A 19,062-nucleotide genomic window follows, 5' to 3' on the forward strand; every position below is an offset into this window, starting at 1 on the left:
AAAGTGCTGTACTAGGGTGGCTTGCCCTGGTTGGGGCCATTGCATGACAATATGACCAATCTGATCTATCAGCCTCAAATGGCACGACAAAATCTCTAACATTGAAGCCTTACAATGTGTTGCATATCAGTTAGTTACAGCACAGCCATCAGAGTTTAGCTTTGCTGGGTCCTCCATGTGACTCTTGTGGAGGGTACCAACATACCAAAGGGAGTATTCTGCTGTGAGCTGAACACGGCAACTCACACTGGAGCATGCACCAAGCTCACGTACAAAGAATTTTTTTTTTAAGAATTCCAACAGTGTGGAAACAAGCCATTCAGCCCAACAAGTCTACACCAACCCTCCGAAAGTAACCTACCCTGACCCATTCTCCTAATCTAGTCTCCATTTACACCTGACTAATGCACCTAGCCTACACATCCCTGAACACTGTGGACAACTTAGCATGGCCAATCCCACCTAACCTGCGCATCTTTGGATTGTGGGAGGAAACGAGAGCACCCGAAGGAAACCCATGCAGACACGGGGAGAATGTCCAAATTCCACACAGACAGTCAGCTGAGGTGGGAATCGAACCTGGGTCCCTGGCGCTGTGAGGCAGCAATGCTAGCCACTGTGCATGTAAGCTGGACCCCACTACATGCGGGGAGGAAGAACCCTGAACAGAGCCACATTGAAGAAAACTGTTATTGATCATCCTCAACATTTCAGGAGAAGAGTCAGCTCCCTACAGGATAAATCAGCACAGCACAAAGCCAGTGTGTCCAGTCACACTCTAATAATGACTTTATTTATTAATGTTTGCAATTTGTTCTGCAAATCAAGGTTTGGTTAACATCGCATATGGGATGACACTGACCTAAATGATGATCAATTGGTCTCCTTGCTGAACAGTTCTTTGTTAAAATGATGGCAAATTCCATCATCTGTTTTATTTATAAACCGAAGATCCCTAATCATTCCACCAACACCTAATGTTACTTGTATATGGACCTCTGGTCTTGGTTTAGATTTCCATCATTTTGCAGATAATTCATCCCAGCATGTTTTTGCTTATTTCTTCACATTTTGATTTTATCTGGCATCAATTTGTTCCATCTTATCACCTCTATGAGCTCTCCTAAAGTTGCTAACAGTCCTCTTTGCAGTTAACAGACCCCCCCCACCCCCTAGATTTCTCCCATCTGCTGGTTTTGACATGGAGCCAAGTTCTGTAAAATCCAGATGGCATTATGCAGGAGCAATTGTCCTTGTATTGACCCACAGAGGATGCTGCTGTTTATATTTCTGACAATCATTGTGGGTTTAAACCTCATGTAGATTCAGGTTTAGTTTTAGGTTTTGTTGTCATGTATACTTGATTACAGTGAAAAGTGTACAATGTCATAACACACACGGCACCACTTTAGGTAGAAAAGTACTTGGGTACAAATCACACAGGTACAAAGTAGTAAGAGAGCAGAGTTAAAAAGTTAAGCATTAACTTCATACAATAAGTAGAGAAATAAAGAAATAAGATAATAGTTAACTCTAAAGCCCTTTTTAATTTAAGCTAGAAAAACAAAGAATAAAGTTAAAAGTTCAGCAGTCTCTGATGAATCCTCCACTTGGTTTGCTCACTGGGAGACCTCAGCTGCCTGTACTAGAGGCCGTCACCCAGATACTGGGGGACCTCCCTCACCACTTGCTCTTCCAACACTGCCATTGTTGCTGCTGAGGCTGCTGCATCCCTGAACTCCTGCTGCTGAGCCACTGCTACAACGGGCCAAGGGACTGCCACAAACCACTAAGAGACCAGGCCAAGACACCGCCAAGAGACTGGGCTGAGACACCGCCACAAGCCACCGAGATAATGGGCACCTCATTGGGTGCACACTGAGGCCGGGAAGAGACACCAAGAGTCAAATAGGAGAAAAGAAGGGGAAGAAATGAGAAAGAAACGACGGGGTGGACGAGCTTCGGCTGAAGTGTCCTACACTGCCACCATCTTGTGATGTTGTATGTAAAGCCCCCAGATTCATCTGCAATCCTGAGGGATTACTGTTGGATGACTATTTTTATTGCTGGAGGTGACACCATTTCAGTGAGATGTGAATGACCCCACAGCAGTACTTTGCAAAGAAGCCATTGTCTGGAAGGTTGGTATGTGTGAATTGTGAGTTGACTGCTGTACTTTCTACAAAAGTTTTGAGCTCATGATTTCCTGATTCCTTTTGAAATACTATTTCAGTTGTAAAGGACTGTGGTAGGAGCTATATACATGCAAGTTTTTGTTTTCCTTTCTCCTAGTGCAAAATAACGTCCATTCATTGTTAAATTATTATTTTTTCCATCCATTTCAACATCCTGTGTGACAATCCATCAAATATCCTATTGAAACTCCACACATGCAAGTACAACTGTATTTTGTTAAAGATCACACAACGCCAAATATAGTCCCACAGGTTTATTTGGAAGCACTAGCTTTTGGAGTGCTGCTCCTTCATCAGGTGGTTGTGAGGAGCAGCTGTCCGAAAGCCAATGCTTCCAAATATTCCTGTTGGACTATAACTTGGTGTTGTGTGATTTTTAACTTTGTACACCCCAGTCCAACACTGGCATCTCCAAATCACAACTGTGTATTTTGTTTACCAGTACATTGCATTAGTCCCTCACAGAATTCAGGAGTTGCCCCCCAAGCAGAACTTGACTTTCACAGTTTAACTCAACATTCTGTTTCCAAGTGAGTGTGGGTTTTATTCTTTATAAATACTTAAGTTGGTGGAATTGTAGAAAGGTGAGAGGGAAAAGATTTAAAAGGGACCAGAGGGGCAAATTTTTAATGCAGAGGGTGGTACATGTATGGAATGACCTGTCAGAGAAAATGGTGGAGGCTGGTACAATTACAACATTTAAAAGACATCTGAATGGGTATATGAATAGGAAGGGTTTAGAGGGATATGGACCAAGTTCTGGCAAGTGGGACTAGATTAGGTTAGGATATCTGGTCAGCATGGTCAAGTTGGACTGAAGGGCCTGTTTCTGTGCTGACTCTAAGTGATGAGTGGCAGACTGAATGGGCTTCATGTTGGCATGAGACAAGTTGGGGTGAATTAGCATTTTTTGTTAACCAATGCTGATCTTGTTGGGTGGGCATTTTATCTCAGCTGGTGTGCGCGTGTGCGTTTTAGAATCGTCCCAGGGGATTATCTCATTCCAGCTGTGGTAGACCTGGGTCCAGCCTTCTGAGAGTGGACAACAATGGGGTAAACCACTAGTGCCAAGTGAAACAGCTCAGGATAAAACGTCAGGCACCATACAAGAAAGCTTGGTTGAATCAATCTGGTGCATTATAAAATCATGTCAAATTACTGCTGAATCTGACCACAAAGTTTGTAGAAAGCCTTTAGTTTGGAACTGATCTGAAAGAGTGACTTAAGGTCAAAATTGGATTAATATGTTGTATATTTTTGGGAAAAAGATACTGTATAGATGATGCAGAGAAAGTGAGGACTGCAGATACTGGAGAGTCAGAGTTGAAAAGTGTGGTGCTGGAAAAGCACAGCCGGTCAGGCAGCATCCGAGGGGCAGGAGAGTTATTGTTTCGGGCATAAGCCCTTCATCGGGAATGTAGATGATGCAATGCTCTTGCAGGAATTGGGCTATCTACTGCGTTTGCTATTGGCTGCTTTTCTGCTTCACTGATGTCACTATCGACATGCTGTAAATTACCATTGACCATAAACTGAACAGGACTAGCCATATAAATAATTTGGCAATGACAGCAGATTAAAAGCTAGGACTCCTGCAGCGAGTATCTCACCTCCTGTTTCCCCAGAGCCTGTCCACCATCAACAAGGCACCAGTCAGGAGTGTGATGGTACACTCCCCACTTTCCTGGTTGCTGAAACAACATTCAAGAAGCTTGACACCCAGCACAAAGCAACCTGCTTGATTAATGCTCCACCCAGCGCCTTCATCATTTGCTCCCATCGCTACCTATGCACAGCCTGTACAACTTACAAGGTTCACTGCAGCAACGCATCAAGGCTCCTCCAAAAGCACCTTTCTCGCCTACAACCTCTCGCACCGAGAAGGATAAGGGCAGCAGCTCCATTGGAATACCATTGTCTGCAAGTTGCCTTCTAAGCCACTCACCACTGAGACTTGAAGCTGGCACCATTCCTTTACTGTTGCTGAGTCAAAATCCTGGAGCTCTCTCTTTAACAGAGAGAGCTCCACAAAAAACGATTTAGGAAAACTTGATCTAATGATCTGGTAATTTATTTGCAGTGCATCAGGACATATAATTCGGACTGGCTGCTGGTAAACTACAAATATGAAGGTTATGCAGGGGATTTCAGATCATTGCCCAGGTAACATTCTATTTCAGATTGTTGTAAAATAGATTCTTTCAGAGGTTTCCAAACTATCTTAATCTGTCTTTTTCCTCATTACCTCTTTCACCCCTTATGTCTTTTGTTCTTGACTTCTCTGTCGCTCTTGTTCTCATTTGCTTGCTCCCTTCCCCCGTCTCTCCCTCTCCGTCTCTCTCCCTCAACCGTATTGTCAATAATTGAGGCATCCTGTCAATTTGAGTACTTACCCATCGTTCCAACTCCGTTTCCTGCCACTCAACCAATTTCCTCTACATGTCAGTAATTTGCCCTCAACTCCATGGGCTTCTACCTTAACTAACCTTCTTTTGTGCGAGAATTTATCAAAAGCTTTCTGGAAGTCCATATAAACAACATTCATCACCATACCTTGGTCTTCCACCTTTGTCAACCCTTCAGAAAAACTCTTAAGATTCGTCAGGAATGACCTACCCTTCTTGAGTCCATGCTGACTCTCCCTGATCAACTGAAGTTGTTTTTGAGTAGATCTAGCTACCCTAAGCTTAATTATAGATTCTAACAATTGCCCCACTACAGATGTTAGGCTAACTAATCTGTAATTCACTGGCTTCCCTCTATCACCCTTCTTAAAGAGCTGTGTGACATGTGCAACTTCCTAATCCGGAGGTACACCTCCTAAATCAGGGAACTCCACCAATACCCAAACCATAATCTTTTAATGTGCTCTCCTGCTTCGTTTGACACCCATGGGTGGAAACGATCAGATGCTGGGGATTTGTCACTCTTCACTTCCATTTATTTCCTCGTTGTTGATTATTTGCTTAAGTTGATCTTAGTTGGACCATGTCCTTGATCCTCTGTTAACTTTGGGATTCCTAGTAAGCTGTTCTCATTTTATGCTGTGAGTACTGGAGCAAAATATTCTCCATGGTCATTGACAATATCAGTAGGACGATAGTACTCTTAACCAGCCTATTTCCCTTTATAAAATCTCTTATTGTCTTTTATGCCCCTTGCAAGCTTCCTTCTATCATCCTTATTAGGCACTCTTATAAGCCACTTTGTGGCCTTATTTTGTAGTTCTCCCATTCTGTGTAAGGCTTGTTGTATTTTATCAAACCTCTTGTGAAAAATACCCACATCAAAGAAGTTGTTACTGCAGAATTTAAGATCATAAGACCATAGGATGTTGGATCAGAAGTAGGCCACTCAGTCCACCAATGTGCTCTGCCATTCAATAAGATCATGGCTGATTTGATAATGCTCAACTCCACTTTCCTGTCTTTTCCCCATAACCTTTGATTCCTTCGCTGATTAAAAATGTCATCCTCAGCCTTGAATACACTTAATGACCCAGAATTCCACAGATTCATTGCTCTCTCAGAGAACTCTGTGGCCGAGTGAAGAGGCTCCCTGACACGTGCAGACAGGTTGATCGGCTTAGTTGCAGACTCTTTAAAGACATTTAAGACAAAGTTGCTCAGTTGCTATGGTCTGAGTGGATGAAAACGTAATAAAAATTGGATTCTTATTATTCTAAGTTGGCTCGACTGACAGAAAAGTCAGTTTAAATTACACGTGTTCATAAATATCCGCCATGACATTGTTCCCCCGGATGTTGCATTTAATTAGCGCACAGTCCCAGAATCATAAAAGGAAATAAAAAGGCTGTTTATTGTGTCATGTCTGGACTAGATCTCTGAACGAGCATAATGCCATTCTCCTGCCTTCTCCCCACACTCTGAATATTAGTTTCTACTTAAGTAGTCATGTGGAATGCCTCAATTGAACTTGCCTCTACCACAACTTTCAGGCATTGTGTTCCAGACCCTGACTATTTGCTGCATGAAAAAAACACTCTCAGATCACCTTCGCTTCTTTTGCAAATTACCTGAAATCTACGTCCCCTTGTTCCAGATTCTTTCATGAGAAGAGGCAGTTTCTCACTCTGTCCAAAACCCTCTGTGTAATGCGCAATGTATAATGTAGATGTTGAGAAGGAGCAGCCAGTAATGGGACCTATCCAGTTAACATCCTTAATCTGGAGCTTAATTGTAGGCCAGTCCTCCTTTACCAGCTTTTGAGATTAATGTAGTTGCTTTTAGGTGATTGCAAAGGAATGTGCGGTCTTTCCCTATTCTTCTGTTTTTGGTGGGTGAAGAGGAAAAGCTGCATCTCTGTAACAACATATAATGTGCAATTAAATGGAAAACTCAGGACCACCTAAAATCCATTCTGTTCCTGCTCTCTCCCACCCCAACTGATTGAGTTGTAATTTGACTATAAAGTGACTTAGAAGTAAAGAGGGGAGGGATGCTGATATTGTTCCACAATAGGATTTAATCCTCTGACGTCATTTTGCTCTATATTCAAAGCACTTCTCTCCCTCCAAAGTAAGATTTCTGTGCTTCTCTTTTTGTTCCTTGTAGCAAAGGGCATCAGCCAGACAAGTTGCCTGTGCAGCTGTATGAAGTTGATGAAGATGTGGATAAAGATGAGGTAGGTGATCTCGCTTTCTGAACTAAACATGTCAAGCTTTATTTTCAGTGGTGAGCTGTTTGTTGTAAGGTTACAGTAGAGCTGGTTTTGCCTCGAGTGCACAACGTACAAAGACAGCACATCATAGGATCCTTTAATTCTCTGTAATGTGTGACAACTCCCAGTGAGAATTGTGTGCATGTGTGCAGCATGGTGCAGACCTCATGCGAGTGGAGGTTGGAAGAGCCAGGGCTGGAGAACCAGGGCAGGGAGAGATGTCAGACAAGGGAGCAGAAACACTGACTCGATGCTTCAGAGAATTGTAGTTGAGAGAAAATAAGGAGATGAGGGATGCTGGAGAAAGATTGGAAATATACTTGCTGGTTACGGAGTGAGATGCAACATAGAGTATGAAGGGAAGCATCTTTCCACTTCCCTTTTGTTTTAATCTTTTGATTTCTGTGCATCTCTGCTGCCATTGCCCACCTAAACACATGGTGAGGCCAGCCCTTCCATCATTGCTTGGTCATCTCTTCCTTTTTATTTGGCGATGCTGAACTGACTGCACTGCCTTGTGAACACATTGCTCCACCTGGATGATTTCCCCTTCTTGCTGAGTGCTTCTTTGCTCATGACTTTACAGTCACAGCCAAGGGTGACAGATGGCCCTTTTAAAGATACCAAGTGTACCTTTGCAAGTTTAAAAATCACTTCACGCCGGGTTATTGTCCAACAGGTTTAATAGAAGTGCACTAGCTTTCGGACTGCCGCTCCTTCATCGGGTGATAGTCGCTCCGAAAGCTAGTGTGCTTCCAATTAAACCTGGTGTTGTGTGATTTTTAACTTTGTACACCCCAGTCCAACATCAGCATCTCCAAATCATGTTTGCAATTTTAGATTCTGTCACATTGATGTTCATTGCCAAAGATCATCACATCATCGCCATTGGTTTGATGTTGATGTAGACTGCACTATTCGTCTCTGTCCCACTGGACTATAAATTCAGGAGCCGAGGTCATTTACCATGTTATGCCTGCTCGCCATTCAATGAGTTCATAGCCGATCTGATAATTTTCAGCTCTGCATTGCTGTCTTTTCCCCACAGCACTTGGTTCCCTTGTTGGTTAGAAATCTGTCTGTCTCAGCTTTAAATACACTCCATGACCCAGAATTCCACAAATTCAGAGAAGAAATTCTTCCTCTAGATTGCTTCTAATTCCAGTATATAATTCTGGGGCCATTCACTGTATTTTAGCTGTGCTCTGGCTAGTACTTTATATAATTTTAGCAACACCTGTCTGTTTCTATACACCATTGCTTTGTAATAAAGTCCAACAGTCCATTTGCCTTCCCCGTTATAACCACTGAACTTGGAAGTTCTCCTTTATGATTGGTCCACCTCCAAGTCCCACTGTGCTGTTGCTTTCTGCACTTAGGTAACATTCAGTTCCTTTGTTCATCTTGCCAAAGTGCATAATTTCTCATTTCATCACATTATATTCCATCTGCCAGGTTTTGCCCACTCCCCTCACCTATCTATGTCCCTCTGTAGACGTATTTTGTCATCCTTACACTTTGCCTTCCAAAGTAATTTTGTGTCATCTGCAAAATTGGTGATGGTTTTTCACTTTTACATCCAAGTCTGGATAGGATAAATAGACAAAGTCTTATCCCTGGGGTGGGAGAGTCCAGAACTAGAGGGCAAGGTTTAGGGTGATAGGGGAAAGATATAAAAGAGACCTAAGGGGCAACTTTTTCATGCAGAGGGTGACACATGTATGGAATGAGCTGCCATTTAAAAGGCAGCTGGATGGGTATATGAATAGGAAGGGCTTGGAGGGATATGGGCTGGGTGCTGGCAGGTGGGATTAGATTGGGTTGGGATATCTGGTTGGCATGGACAAGTTGGACCGAAGGGTCTGTTCCCGTGCTGTACATCTCTATGACTCTAATATACATTGTAAATAATTGAGGCCCCAGCACTGTTCCCTGTGGCACTCCACTAGTTGCACGATGCCATCCTGAAGATGCTGTCAACCTACCCATCCTTTACCAACCTATCCATACTCTACCCTGAAAACCATATTACCTTAATAAGCAGACTCCAGAGCAAGGTCTTATCGAATGTCTTTCAGAAACCCATCTACTAATTCCACTTCATTCTCTCCTGCTTGTTAACTCCTCAAAGAACTCTAACAGATTTGTTCAGTGTGATTGCCTTTTCTTGATTTTATTTTGTTTCTAAGTGTTCTGCTGTTACATCCTTCATAGCAGACTCGAGCACTTTTACGTAATATATGTAAAACTAACTTGGCTTCCTTCTACCTGTTGATGGTGTCCCTCTCTCTCTGAATGGGATGTTATAAGACATAAGATGTTACATTCGCAGTTTTCCAATCTAAAGCCTTTTGGTAGACTGTTGCCAGTTCATCCAATATCTCAGTGGCTGCTTGTTTTAACATCTGGTATGGGGAAAAGTATTTATCAGTCATTAGTCCTGATGAAAGATTCCGACCTCAAATGTCGATTCTCCCTCTCCTCTGATGCTGCCTGACCTGCTGTGCTTTTTTTAGCTCAACTCTTTATCCAGTCTGACCCTCCAGCATCTGCAGTTCTCACCTATCTCCAAGGGATGTACTAGCCTTTATCCCTATTAGGTTTCCCAGTACTTTTTCTCTACTAATTAATTATTGTGTTTCATTGTTGTGGTTCTGTTCGCCAAGCTGGAAGTCTTTGTTGCAAACGTTTCATCCCCTGGCTAGGCAATATCATCAGTGCTTGGGAGCCTCCTGCGAAGCGCTTCTTTGATGTTTCCTCCGGTGTTTATAGTGGTCTGTCCCTGCCGCTTCCGGTTGTCAGTTTCAGCTGTCCGCTGTAGTGGTTGGTATATTGGGTCCAGGTCGATGTGTTTGTTGATGGAGTTTGTGGATGAATACCATGCCTCTAGGAATTCCCTGGCTGTTCTGTCTGGCTTGCCCTATGATAGTAGTGTTGTCCCAGTCAAATTCATGTTGCTTGTTGTCTGCGTGTGTGGCTACTAAGGATAGCTGGTCGTGTCGTTTCGTGGCTAGTTGATGTTCATGTATGCGGATTGTTAGCTGTCTTCCTGTTTGTCCTATATAGTGTTTAGTGCAGTCCTTGCATGGTATTTTGTACATTACATTAGTTTTGCTCATGTTGGGTATCGGGTCCTTCGTTCTGGTGAGTTGTTGTCTGAGCGTGGCTGTTGGTTTGTGTGCCGTTATGAGTCCTAGGGGTCGCAGTAGTCTGGCTGTCAGTTCCGAGATGCTCCTGATGTATGTAGTGTGGCTAGTCCTTTTGGTTGTGGTATATCCTCGTTCCGTGGTCTTTCTCTTAGGCATCTGTTGATGAAGTTGCGCGGGTATCCGTTTTTGGCGAATACCTTGTATAGGTGTTCCTCTTCTTCTTTTTGCAGTTCTGGTGTACTGCAGTGTGTTGTGGCCCTTTTGAATAGTGTCCTGATGCAGCTTCGTTTGTGTGTGTTGGGGTGGTTACTTTCATAGTTCAGGACTTGGTCTGTGTGTGTGGCTTTCCTGTATACCCTTGCAGTGAATTCTCCGTTCGGTGTTCTCTGTACCATCACGTCTAGGAATGGGCCACAACCAAAAGGACTAGCCACACTACCATACATCAGGAGCATCTCGGAATTGACAGCCAGACTACCACGCAGACATGGGGAGAACATTACAAAAGCCTGCACAAAAGCTCGAGGCTGGAATCGAACTCATGGCCCTGGTGTTGTGAGGCAGTAATGCTAACCACTGAGCCATTGTGCCCCCCCCCATCCCACCACCGTTACATCAGCCATGTCAATGTCATGAGTAACTGGATCCCTCCCCTTCTGCTCTGACAAGTGTCTCTTCAGTGAGGAGATGTCCTTAATTCTGACACTGGACAGGCAAAGCAGATTTTGGGATTCGCACTCCTGGTTGCATAAAATACCCCTAACCACAATTACATTCCAATTTCATTCCCACAGAGTTTATAAGTATCTTATAACTAGACGGTATAGGTTTAAGGTGAAAAAAGAAAGATTTGAAAGGGCCCTAAGGGGCAGTGTTTTCATAGAGAGGGTGGTTCATGTGTGGAATGAATTACCAGAGGAAGTGGGAGATGCAGGTACAGTTACAACATTTTAAAAGCCACTTGGGCAGATACACGGTTAGGAAAGGTTTAAAGGGATATGGGTCAAAACCAGGCAAATGGGGCTAGTTCAGTTTGCAGAAAAGATATTATTAAGCTGGAGAGGATTCAGAAGAGAGTTACCCTGATTTTGCTGGGAATGGAGGGTTTCAGTTATAAGGAGAGGTTGGATAGGCTGGGACGTCTTTCATTGGAGTGTGGAAGGTTGAGGGGTGACCTTATTGAGGTTTATAAAATCATGAGGGCTATAGAGAAGGTGAATGGCAGGGGTCTTTTTCCTAGAGTGGGGGGATTTAAAGACTAGGGGGCATATCTTTAAGGTGAGAAGAGAAAGATTTTAAAAAGATATGAGTGACAACGTTTTTACACAGAGAGTGGTTTGTGTGTGGAATCAGAGAAAGTGGTGGATATGGGTCAAATTACAATATTTGATACACGTTGGGATAAGGATATGAATAGGAAAGGTTTAGTGGGGTTTGAGCCAAGTGCAGGCAGGTGGGACTAGACTAGTTTGGAGTTATGTTCAGTGTGGACTTGTTGGTCTGAAGGGTGTGTTTCCATGCTGTGTGACTCTATGACTGAGGCTTCTCAAGACATGGAGTTCTTCGTGCGATACTGTGGCTGTTTAAATACGCTGGGCTTTTTGTTTAATCTTGATGATTTTCTTCCAGGATGCTGCATCGATTTGCTCACAGAAAGGAGGAAACATTAAGGAAGGCTGGCTGTACAAAGCTAACATGAACAGCACTATCAGCGTTACAATGAGGGTAAGATGATGTAACAGGTGAGAGACTAAACACAGATGATGCAGAGTAGAATCTGTTTTGTACTCTCCTACACAGCAGGCTATAACAAACTACTGAAGGTGGTTTGGGGTGGGAGGCGGTCTGTCTGATTTCATCATCTTACTGAGGATCAGCTTGTGCCAGTGACCCACTGCACATGTGACTAACTTCACTGCCACAGTCAGGGAAATGTTTATGTCTGATAGCCACTTGAATACAGCAATCACAATATCTCACGAAATGAACTGATTCAAAAGAGGAAATGAGTTTAATCTAGAATGAGCACATATATTTAATAGGAGGGTGTGGACTGTGGAAATTGTGGGCCATTTGTACATTATTAAGCAGTAAACTTTAGTGGTTGACGATGTAGCCTCGTATGACAAGGCCTGTAGCAGTGGGTTTGTGTGTCCTCCTGATACTGACCTGGGGTTATGGCTGTCGATACCATTACATACATTTCAATAGATTTAACTGAGCTGTTACTACCCCAACTGGAATGACTAGAGACTTGAGGGAAATAAATAGGCTTGGATCAGTTTAGAGTCATAAAGTTTGTACACTACAGAAAGAGATCCTTCAGCCCATCTTATGTGTGCTGGTCATCAAGCACCTTTCTAATTTAGTCCCATTTTCCAGCTCTTGGCCCATAGCTGTTAGGCTGTGGCATTTCAAGTGTTCATCAAAATAGATCTTAAATGGTTTCTGCCTCTCCCACCCTTACAGGCAATGAGCTCCAGGTTCCCACCATCCTTTGGATAAAAACTTCTTCCGTAAGCCACCTGCCCTTTGCATTTGATCTATAGTCCCTAACTATTGATCCCTCTACTAAGGGGAAACATTTCTTCCATCTATTTTCACTGCAACCCTCATAATTCTGTAGACCTGAATCAGAGCCCCTCCCACAGCTTTCTCTGCTCTCAGGAAAACAAACTCAGCCTACCCAGCCTCACTTTAGCCGAGCCAACATCCTGGTGAATTTCCCCTGCACCCTGTCCAGTGCCAACACAGTCCAGAACTGCACACAATACTTTGGATGTGGCCTAACTAATATTATTTACAGCTCCATCAAAGCTGCATTGCTTTTGTAATCAGTGGCTCAATTAACAAAGGCAAGTGTTCCATGTGGCTTCTTAACCAACCTATTGACCTATCCTATTGTCTTCAAGGATGTATGGACATGCATACCATGTCCCTTTGATCCTCTGCACTTCCTGGGCTCCTACTGTTCATTGTGTACCTCTTTGCTTGTAGGCTCCTGAAAATGCATTACCTCACACTTTTCAGAATTAAATCCGAATTGCCACTAGATGTCTTCCTAAAGGTGTATAGAATGTGCAGGGTTTGGTTTAAAAAGAAAGAAATTAGGAAAATGAAAAGAGGACATAAGGAAACACTGGCAGATAAGATATAGGAAAATCCAATGGCATTTTACAAGTATATTAGGAAGAAGAATTTAATTAGGGAAAGAGGTGGGGACCATTCGAGACTGAAGTGGCAAACAGTATGGGCAGAGGAAGACACTGAGGAGATTGTATCTGGATTCAATATAGAGAAGGACAATGCAGGGAGAGAATCAGAGAGTGGACAGTGATCTACTCGAACAAGTTACATTTGAGAGGGAGGGATTATCAGTCATTTACATTGGCTTAAAATTAGCTTAACATTCAGGCCCAGATGAGCTATATCCCTGGCTGCTGTGGGAGATGATTGCAGCGATCCTGACATTAATGTTCAAATAATATCACTATAGAATTCTCATCTCCCCAAAGGAAGTATCCCTCTCACCATTTTCTAATAGACGAAAGCTCTTCGAGTCATAGAAATGTACAGCATGGAAACAGACCCTTCGGTCCAACCCGTCCATGCCGACCAGATATCCCAACCCAATCTAGTCCCACCTGCCAGCACCCAGCCCATATCCCTCCAAATCCTTCCTATTCATCCAGATGCCTCTTAAATGTTGCAATCGTACTAGCCTCCACTACTTCCTCTGGCAGCTCATTCCATACACGTACCATTCACTGTGTGAAAAAGTTGCCCCTTAGGTCTCTTTTATATCTTTCCCCTCTCACTCTAAACCCTCGAGTTCTGGACTGTCCGACCCCAGGGAAAAGACTTTGCCTATTTACCCTATCCGTGCCCCTCATAATTTTGTAAACCTCTATAAGATCACCCCTCAGCCTCCAACGCTCCAGGGAAAACAGCCCCAGCCTGTTAAGCCTCTCCCTATAGCTCAAATCCTCCAACCCTAGCAAGATCCTTGTAAATCTTTTCTGAACCCTTTCAAGTTTCACAACATCTTTCCGATAGGAAGGAGACAGAATTGCATGCAATATTCCAACAGTGGCCTAACCAATGTCCTGTACAGCCGCAACATGACCTCCCAACTCCTGTACTCAGTGCTCTGACCAATAAAGGAAAGCATACCAAACGCCACCTTCACTATCCTATCCACCTGCAACTCCACTTTCAAGGTGCTATAAACCTGCACTCCAAGGTCTCTTTGTTTGCAACACTTCCAAGAACTCCGATCAGATGTTTTCCTCATGACCATCCTGCTGGCCTCCCTGTTACAGGTGGTCATTCCCCATTCTCCTCTCTGACTGCATTTCCCTAATCAGTGAGGTGACCACAGCTAAAAATGTGCCATCCACATAACCCCGTGACCCACCTGCTGAAACTCCGAAACTTGGTGCTCAAACTGACTAAACCCCAGGCACTTCCTGCAGATGTGGTCATCCAGACTCTGAAGACTTAGCACATACATGCAACACATGGGACTGGGCTCCCTTGCCATAACTTAGTTTATATTTTGATTAAGAGTAATTTAACTTATGTTTCTTGATAAGTTGAAGGTAGCTTTTCTTTGTCCATACTGATAAGTTAGTTCTCTCTCCTGTGTCTATATGTTCTTTCTCCCCCGTTCTAGTTTTGAAGTTTGAATTTTTGAGATTACTATAATCTCTAAATGCAACTGTCCAACAATTTATTTCAATGCATGAGGGCTGACAGGTAAGGCAGATGAACTCAGGACATGGATGGGAATGTGGGACTGAGATATCATAGCTTTTACAGAAATGTGGCTCAGGGAAGGGCAGGACTGGCAATTTAATGTTCCAGGGTATATATGCTATAGGAAGGATAGAAAGGGAGGCAAGAGAGGATGTGGAGTGGTGTTTTTGGTTGGGGTTAACATTATGGCTCTACTTATGGATGATATTCCAAGGTGTGTGTCCAGGGAAATTATTTGGGTGAAACTCTATGTGGAGTTTGCACATTCTCCCCGTGACTGCGTGGGTTTCCTCCGGGTGCTCCGGTTTCCTCCCACAATCCAAAAATGTGCAGGTTAGGTGAATTGGCCACGCTAAATTGCCTGTAGTGTTAGGTGAAGGGGTAAATGTAGGAGTATGGGTCTGGGTGGGTTGCGCTTCGGCGGGTCGGTGTGGACTTGTTGGGCCAAAGGGCTTGTTTCCACGCTGTAAGTAATCTAATCTAATCTAATCTAACTGAGAAATAAGAAAGGGATGATCACTTTATTGGGGTTGCACTGTAAACCCCCCAATGGTGAGCAGGAAATTGAGAATAATAGGGTGGTTATAGTAGGGAATTTTAACTTTGCAAACATAGACTGGGACTGCCATAGTGTTAAAGGTTTAGATGGAGAGGAATTTGTTAAGTGTGTACAAGAAACTTTTCTGATTCAGTATGTGGATGTACTGACTAGAGAAGGTGCAAAGCTTGACGGTTGGTTGGGAAATAAGGCAGGGCAGGTGACTGAGGGGGAGCAGTCATAAATCTATTAGTTTTCAAGTAGTTATGGAAAATAATAGACCGGATCTAAAAGTTAAAGTTCTAATTTGTAGGAAGGCCAATTTGGATGGTATTAGGCAAGAACTTTCAAAAGCTGATTGGGGGCAAATGTTCGAAGGTAAAAGGACGGCTGGAAAATGGGAAGCTTTCAGAAATGAGATAATGAGAGCCCAGAGACAGTATATTCCTATTGGGGTGAAAGGAAGGGCTGGTAGGTGTAGGCAATGCTGGATGTCTAGAGAAATTGAGGTTCTGGTCAAGAAAAAGATAGAAACATATGTCAGGTATAGACAGCAGGGTTCGAGTGAATCCCTGGAAGAATGCAAGGGCAGAAGGAGTAAACTCAAAAGGTAAATCAAGAGTGTAAAATGGGGACATGAGATAGCTTTGGCAAACAGGGTTAAGGACAATCCAAAAACATTCTACAAATCTATTCAGGACAAAAGAGTAATGAGAGAGAGAATAGGGCACCTTAAAGATCAACAAGATCACCTGTGTATGGAGCCACAGGAGATGGGTGAGATGCTATATGAATATTTCACATCAGCATTTACTGTGGAGAAGGGTTTGGAAGCTACAGGAATTGGGGAAATAAATGGTGATATCTTGAAAAATGGGAAAAGTGAGGACGGCAGATAATATAGATCAGAATCAAAAGGTGTGGTGCTGGAAGAGCACACTCAGTCAGGCAGCACCTGAGGAGCAGGAAAGTCGACATTTCGAAAATGAGCTCTTCATCAGGAATATTTTGAGAAGTGTCCATATTACAGAGGAGGTGGTGCTGGACATTTTAAAACTCATAAAGGTGGATAAATCACTGGGAACTGATCAGGTGTTCTCCAGAAATTTGTGGGAAGTGGATGTAGTTTTGCTCGCTGAGCTGGAAGGTTCGTTTTCAGACATTTTATCACCATACTAGGTAACATCATCAGTGAGCCTCTGGATGAAGCACTGGTGGTATGGCCCACTTTTAGGTTTCCTTGGGTTGGTGATGTCATTTCTGGTGGTGTCATTTCCTGTTCTTTTTCTCAGGGGGTGATAAATGGGATCCAAGTCAAAGAGCAGAGGAAAATCACCAATACAGTGTATTCAAAAAGAACGGGTACCCAATGAACACAGTCTGCTAATTTCTCAGCAACAAACCCAAACAAGCAGATAAAACACACCCAGAAACCCTAGCCACTCTCCCCTACATCAAAGACGTCTCAGAAATGACTGCCAGACTACTCAGACCGCTTGGCATCATGGTAGCCCACAAACCCACCAACACAGTAAAATGGCAGCTAAAACGAAAGACCCGATACAGACAACAAGCAAAACTAATATCATTTACAAAATATCATGCAAAACCTGCAACTTAACACTATATTGGACAAACGGGCATTCTCCCCGTGTCTGCGTGGGTTTCCTCCGGGTGCTCCGGTTTCCTCCCACAGTCCAAAGATGTGCAGGTTAGGTGAATTGGCCATGCTAAATTGTCCATAGTGTTCTGGGATGTGTAGGTTAGAAGCATTAGTAGAGGAATGGGGAATGGGTCTGGGTGGGTTGCTCTTCGGATGGTCGCTGTGGACCTATTGGGCTGAAAGGCCTGTTTCCACACTGTAGGGAGTCTAAGGTTCTCAGGATGATTTGAAACCGAGGGTGTATTTCTGAGCTGTAAATCTCCGACTCCAACCAATCAACTTGGGACTTCACTGTCAGTGCTGCGTTCTTTCCGAGCTCAGCCAAGCAGTTCAGGGCAGATCTGTCTGGCAAGTCTGATTCGTCTCTCTCCACCTCCCCCCATCACCCCCACTCCAACCCTCTCCCCAAAGGAAATGACTTTAATCAAAATGCTAAATTGCTTGGCAGGCAGACTGAGATTTTTCACAATATTAACCCCTAAAACGTAAAACTCTTCCCTCTCCTTTCATGAAACTCACATTGTTACCATCCCCCAGTGTACACTCTGATAGCCTCACCTGGGTCCTCACTTCTCTGACTTTTTGGGTCAGTGGCAGAAAAGGATTTGTATTTGATTGAAACTTAAGACATACTGTGCATCAGCAGCAATGTAGATTTCTGCCGGTATGGGGCAGTGTTGCCAATTATTTAACTTGAAGAAGGCGGTCAGTGATAGCTAAGGGAGGATAAAGGAAGGCAGGGAGTAAGGATGAATAAGTGAAGATGCAGCCTATGAGAAGGGATCGTGAAGCCAGGAGCGAGGAGGAGACTGAGTGGTGGATAGCAGGGCCTAGCAATGCAGGAAAGGGATTACTCTGGTGAATAGCTTCAATTGCTCCCTAATTGTTTGAGAGTCTGATCTACAGCCATGATGCTTAATTAGTTACTGCTCAGTATAGGTACAAAGCCCAGTACTTACGCACTACAGAAGCTGTTACACGCTGATCTGTCATAAGTATGAATACAGTAATTTGAAACTCTTGGAAGTTAAACTCTTTCATATTTAGAATCCAGTGATGACTCTGCATTCCACTGTGATGTAGAAAATATACAGCTGTCAAAAGGGACAAAGGTACACCCACCCACAGAGAGAGACAGGCACATGCAGTCAGAAAGACACCCCCACACAACTACCCCCCCCACACACAAACAAACAAATGCACAAAGCAACACACACACACACAATGCACAAACCAACTCACCCACTCACCTCACTCACCTCACTCACTCACTCACTCACTCACTCACTCACTCACTCACTCACTCACTCACTCACTCACTCACTCACTCACCCACTCACCCACCCACTCACCCACCCACTCACCCACCCACTCACCCACTCACCCTCTCACCCTCTCACCCTCTCACCCTCTCACCCTCTCACCCTCTCACTCACTCATGCAGAAAAATGTCCATGCATGTGTGTGCACAGGCAGGTATGCACATGGTGAAAATTTAAGTTAGGTTGGGAAATGATAAAAGTCATGTAGCGAACTGAAGAGACGATGATAACGCTGAAGCTAAAAGATTAAATTCTTGAAATGTTTCTATGGTTGTAGGTTTTTTAAAGCATTCCTTGCAAAGTTTTCAGCGCATTCTCACTGATTTTCCTGCTATCTCTGTTGGGGATTGGTCAATGCTGAAAATGTGTTGCTGGAAAAGTGCAGCAGGTCAGGCAGCATCCAAGGAGCAGGAGAATCTGAAGAAGGGCTCATGCCCGAAACGTCGATTCTCCTGCTACTTGGATGCTGCCTGACCTGCTGCGCTTTTCCAGCAACACATTTTCAGCTCTGATCTCCAGCATCTGCAGTCCTCACTTTCTCCTCGAAGATTGGTCAATGCTGGCAAGTCCAGAGGCCACATGAATGTGGAACAGGAGTGACAGATCACTCATAAGTCCCACAATGTCATAGGTCCCATGGCACCAGGTTATAATCTAACAGGTTTATTTGAAATACAAGCTTTTGGAGCACTACGGCTTTGTCAGGTGAAGGAGCAGCACTCTGAAAGCTTGTGTTTTCAAATAAACCTGTTGGCCT

At 43.7% G+C, this 19,062-nt stretch overlaps 1 protein-coding gene across 4 annotated transcripts in view; it reads left to right on the forward strand.

Annotated features, from left to right (window-relative positions):
- The window catches only part of LOC122557068 (dedicator of cytokinesis protein 11), a 291,784-nt gene that overhangs the window by 64,206 nt on the left and 208,516 nt on the right, over positions 1–19,062 (forward strand). For all 4 annotated transcript variants that reach the window (XM_087992257.1, XM_043704343.2, XM_087992256.1 and 1 more), the window contains exons 4-6: positions 4,276–4,358; positions 6,770–6,839; positions 11,654–11,749. In XM_087992257.1, the coding sequence (XP_087848383.1) occupies positions 4,276–4,358; positions 6,770–6,839; positions 11,654–11,749 (249 nt within the window). The remainder of the gene's footprint in view (positions 1–4,275; positions 4,359–6,769; positions 6,840–11,653; positions 11,750–19,062) is intronic.

This window comes from Chiloscyllium plagiosum, unplaced genomic scaffold (genome assembly GCF_037043375.1).
Source record: "Chiloscyllium plagiosum isolate Xiang-an unplaced genomic scaffold, Cpla_swu_hap1 HiC_scaffold_11, whole genome shotgun sequence".
NCBI lineage: Eukaryota > Metazoa > Chordata > Chondrichthyes > Orectolobiformes > Hemiscylliidae > Chiloscyllium > Chiloscyllium plagiosum.